This window comes from Tasmannia lanceolata, unplaced genomic scaffold, assembly GCF_043159265.1.
Source record: "Tasmannia lanceolata isolate RefF3 unplaced genomic scaffold, GAP_Taslan_0.1 ptg000026l, whole genome shotgun sequence".
Lineage (NCBI taxonomy): Eukaryota > Viridiplantae > Streptophyta > Magnoliopsida > Canellales > Winteraceae > Tasmannia > Tasmannia lanceolata.
In genome coordinates this window covers 5,718,979-5,724,205 of record NW_027518703.1, presented here as the reverse complement: position 1 = coordinate 5,724,205, position 5,227 = coordinate 5,718,979, and the positions used below count along the sequence as shown (strand labels likewise).

Below are 5,227 nucleotides of genomic sequence, written 5' to 3'. Positions count from 1 at the left end.
ATATCATTAAAAAACGATGGTCATATCTCATCTCTTACGTTTGTTCTTCTCATGTAGTCCTAGTCTTTATGCACTGTTCTTGCCTGCAACCTTGCCCTCTTATTCAACTAGAAAGAAGAATGATAAGGAGAAAAAGAAAAAGAAAGAAGTGGAAGAAGAAGAATCATTTAAAATTAGCAAAAATTAGTAGATATTGGTTTTTTTTTAAAATCCGGCTGAATTGGAAAAAATTTGCTTAAAATGATTAGTTGGCAGCAAAAGGCAAAAATAAGTAGAATTTGGTGAAAAAAATCAGGTTGAATTGTCAAGAAATCAGGTAAAATCCATAAAAAAAATTTAATTTTTATTGGCAAAATATAATGGGCAAATTTTCAAATTAAGTTGGCAAAAATGTATTCAAATTGAAAAAATTGTTTAGATAGGTAAAATTTGTTGCTGCTGCTGCTGTTGTTTTTTTTTTTTTTCTTGCTTATTTTTAGCTAATTTCTATTAAATTTTAGCAAAAATTACCAATTTAAAGTATTTTTCGCCATTTAACTCATTTTTATTCTATCTAAACAAATTTTGATTGATTTGCCTTGTTTTTCGTCTCTTGAGCACAATTTTTTTATGGGACGTGATTTTTACGATACTTCCATATTTTCCTCTTCGGTTCCATTTGGCAATCATTCCTGCAATGGCTTATGCATATTTTCTGCTGCTGAGAGTGGAAAAAATTCTGAACCTGTTTGCGCTTAATGGACGTAGGTATGCAGAAAAAATGAGATTTTTGAAGCCAAGGAGGGGCTCAAGAAGATTCTCACTATCCCGCCTATGAAAAAGAGATTCTCATTGTCCTGTTTCCACCTGGCTTTTCGAGAGAGGATGAGAAGCCATGTCGAACACTCTCTTCTTCTTCTTCCTCTTCCTTTTCTTTCTCTAACGTACAAAGGGAGGCCACAAGCGACAGCAAGATGATGTGTGATAGCTATTTGGTGAAGTGAGAAGGGCGATGTCAATCGGCTATGGCTTCTCTGATGGAATATTTGGCGAAGCGAGAAGGGCGATGTCAATCAGCTATGGCTTCTCCAATGGAATTAGTGCTTCACGTTGGCCGACACAGCATTGACGAAGAGAAGCACACCCCCAATAATCTCTCCCTCCACGTGGAAGCAACGTGGACAATCTCGGCCCTCCACACTGCCAACGTGGGAACTACGAGATCTTCCTGAGGGATTTTTTCTCTGTCCTCGAAGGTAGACCGGTTACCGAGATCTTCCCCAAGGAATTTTCACCTTCCTCGAGGGTACATCGAGGTTACCACGCCCCAGCTCTGGTACCATTTATTGGGACCCAAGTAGAACTCACCTTTAAAAGAGAGGGAGGGTGCCCATTCCCTTATAACCTATCCACATCCATTTCATCTTTCCGAAGTTTTACTTTACTAATTAACCGGACAAGATTTCAAGCTTTCAACTGTAATTGAGGGGCAAACAGACCTATTGGGGGTTCCATGCAAAAGCAAAGATCCCACGTCGGATAAGTGAAGGGATGTGGATGGGCTTAAATAAGGAACTGGACATCCTCCCCTTATCAACTAGCTTTTAATGGTGAGTTATACCCGGGTCCCAACAAGTGGTATTAGAGGCGGGGTGTGGTAACCCCGTTGTGCCTCTGAGGGCAGAAAAATCCCTTGGGGAAGATCTCGATAACCCCGGTGTGCTTCAAGGATTGAAAATTATTTCGGAGAAGATGTCATTGTTCCATGTTGGTCCCGTGTGGAGGGGCGAGATTGACCTAGTTGCTTCCTCCTAGAGAGGGAGATTGTTGGGGTTCCATGCAAAAGCAAAGATCCTATATTGGAAAAGTGAAAATATGTGGGTGAGCTTATAAGGATTTGGGCACCCTCCCCTTATCAGCTAGTTTTTAATGGTGAGTTCTACTTGCGTCCCAACAAGTCCCAAGAGTACCCTTGATTCAAGAGGAAAGTGAAAGAGTAACAAAGAGCTTGAACTTAGAAACAACAACTAAACAATACCAGGAAATGAAAAAAAAAAAAAAAATTCCTATTATTGATCTTCCTACTTTTCTGTGGATCTAAAGGAATTTTATTGGATAAGCCGCCCTTCTTGTATTCAACTTTTGACCGGTGCAAGGCCTCATATTAAAAAAAGGAAAAGGAAAACATGATGCCTCTATCGAGACAAGTGCGCCAGAAAACAAAAAAGTGAGCATGTATTCCCAAATTTTTTTTAAAAAATCATGTAAAAATGACCAAATCAACTGCCGTTTTCACTCCAGCGCCTTTATTTCAAGTGTTTTCATTGAAAAAATACCCGCCGCCATGCATTAAACTTTTGACTATTGGCATATCTTCTTCCTACTTCAAGGCTACTGGTATAGTATAGAAATATAAGGTGTGATCCATCTCTTGTAGTTGAAAGAGGCCATTAAACGAAAGCCATGGAAGTACAACAAATTCTCCGCATGAATGAGGGGGTGGGAGATACCAGCTATGCTAATAATTCAATTTTACAGGTTCTCTCTCTCTCTCTCTCTACAAGATTTTATATTTTGTAAGCTCGAATAGTCCAGTATTTTTCAAAAAGCATCGTACGGCTTACACCACATGATCCAAAGCCTCCATTTGATGGGCCACAACAGAAATAGTTTGTGCCCCAAAAAAATCATTTCCGTAGGATGATCCTAGACCTTCAATCTACAAAGGAACTACATATATATTATGGAAACCTCAATAGGTTGGAGGGTTGGGATCATCCTATGGAAATGATTTTTGGGGCACAAACTATTTCCGTTGTGGCCCATCAAATGGGGGTTTTGGATCATCCTGGGGTGTAAGCGGTACAATACCTTTTGAAAAATACTGGACTATAGGGGCCTGCACCATATAAAAACTCCATCTTCTACGTGATTTGATTATGACATTTTTTTTTCCATTTTGTACAGAGAAAGGCAATAAACAAAGTGAGGCCCATTGTAGAGGATGCCATACTAGATCTGTATTGCACATCCTTCCCTGAGAAATTGAGCATAGCAGACTTGGGTTGTTCTTCAGGACCTAACACCCTCTTTGTGATATCTAATATTATAGCTACTATCGTTATGAAATGTCGCCAGCTGAATAATCCGTTGCCAGAGTTCCAAATCTTCTTGAATGACCTTCCAGGGAACGATTTTAACACCATTTTCAGAAATCTGCTCCCAAGTTTCTATGAGAAACTTAATGAAGAGAAAGGGGTCGGTTTGGAGCATTGTTTCGTGGCGGGAGTGGCAGGTTCCTTTTATGGGAGGCTTTTTCCAAGCAAAAGTCTACACTTCGTTAATTCTAACAGCGGTGTCCATTGGCTCTCTCAGGTCAGCACTTTGTCCCTCGGCTGCACATCATGAAAATTGTTTTTATAGAGGGGCACTAATTAGTAGTGGTAAATTAGCAAAATCAATTTCCTAAGAGGCTACTAATTAGTAGTGGTAGATTGGCAAAATCAATTTTGTAAGAGGCTACTAATTAGCAGTGGTAGATTGGCAAAACAAAATTTGTAGGAGACCTAATTAATAGTGATAAATCGGCAAAACCAATTTTCTAGGGGTTAACCTAATAGTGATAAGTTGGAAAAAACTGATTTTGTAGGGGAAAAACGAACTAATAGCGTCAAAACCATTTTTGTATGTGACCCTCTAATTAGTACTGGTAAATCGACAAAACCGATTTTGTAGGGCACAGAATTCAATTATTAACACCAAAATCAATTTTGTAGTGGTAGCAAAATAGATGGTTGTAGATAGATGTTTGCACAGGGGAAATCTTATGCATAAACATAATTTACGTAAACTCAAGTTTGTTCAAGCTTCAATGATCATATTAGAAAACTTCATGTAAGCATTTCATGTTTGTACCAAACCCAAATTTAAGTATTAAGACATGCCAGGTTCCTCAAGGGCTTCAAAACGAAATGGGTATCTCATTAAACAAGGGTAGAATTTACATAGCAAAGACAAGCCCTCCCAGTGTGTACAAAGCATACTTGGCACAATTTCAGAAAGATTTCTCTTTGTTTCTCAAGTCACGCTCAGAAGAAGTAATTTGTGGAGGGCGTATGGTCCTTACACTTTCTGGCAGAAGAAGCTCAGAACCATCCAATAGCGAATGTTCTGCCCAATGGGAACTGCTGGCTCAAGCTCTTAATGACATGGTCTCACAGGTAGAGGCAACATCACATTGTAACCATTTAGACTCTTCTAAACATGGATGCATCTTATATATTATTGTTTTATATGCTTTGCTAATAAGTTTTTTCCAATTTAGGGAGTCATTGAAGAGGAGAAAGTGGATTCATTTAATCTACCCTATTATGCACCTTCAATTCATGAACTGGAGGCTATAGTTGAGATAGAAGGATCGTTTAGTATTGATCGACTCGAAATAATTGAAACTAATTTCAATGGTCGTGAAGGTAACAATGGGGAAACAATTTCTTTTGATAAGTTCACAAGTGGTCCAAAGATTGCTACGAAGTCTGTAAGAGCTGTTTCGGAATCCATGCTTGCTGATCAGTTTGGAGAGGCGATAATTGATGATTTGTTCCGAAGATATGAGCAGAATGTTACTGAATATCTATCAAAAGAGAAAGGCAACCATACCAGGTTTGTCCTTTCTATGACTAGAAAAGGATGAAAATCAACATATAACTCAGATTCATCGAGAATAAATGATATGTGAAGTTTGCGTATTCTAGAAAGATGTAAGCACAATTTAAATAAAGATCTTGTAAGCACAATTTAAATAAACTGAGTTTTATTGAACCTAAAGCAATTCAAGTTAGCAAATAAAAAACTACAGATCATTTTCTCCATGATTCCACTGGGGAATTTTAGTTTGCATGCTTTTAGTGTTGATATGGAGGGGCCATTGATCAAGAGGTTATAGTTTCCTGCATCCATGGGGCCTATGGCCACCATATGGACTGATGGTGTGCCGCAAATCAATGGCCTACACTTGTGATACCTATGTTATGATTATATCTAAATTTTCTTACTGTTTTTAAAACCGATAAACGTTTATGAACTATTCCTCTTTAATTTTCACATAGATGGACCTTCAATTTGTGATTATATCCCTCTAAATCATATTGTTTATTTTTAATTGTAGATAGGAAAATATTTTCCTAGAAAAAAAATATTATTTGATAGCCTTGGAAGATGTTCATTTGTTGAGGCCGGTTGAAATTTA

At 38.0% G+C, this 5,227-nt stretch overlaps 1 protein-coding gene across 1 annotated transcript; it reads left to right on the top strand.

The window, feature by feature from the left end:
* Window positions 1-2,170: 2,170 nt before the first annotated feature.
* On the top strand, window positions 2,171-4,841 carry LOC143858672 (putative jasmonic acid carboxyl methyltransferase 2). Its single transcript, XM_077369375.1, has 5 exons — window positions 2,171-2,206; window positions 2,417-2,517; window positions 2,947-3,354; window positions 3,927-4,199; window positions 4,304-4,841. Exons 2-5 carry the CDS (start codon window positions 2,443-2,445, stop codon window positions 4,670-4,672), a joined length of 1,125 nt encoding a protein of 374 aa, XP_077225490.1. The 5' UTR covers window positions 2,171-2,206; window positions 2,417-2,442; the 3' UTR covers window positions 4,673-4,841.
* Window positions 4,842-5,227: the final 386 nt, after the last annotated feature.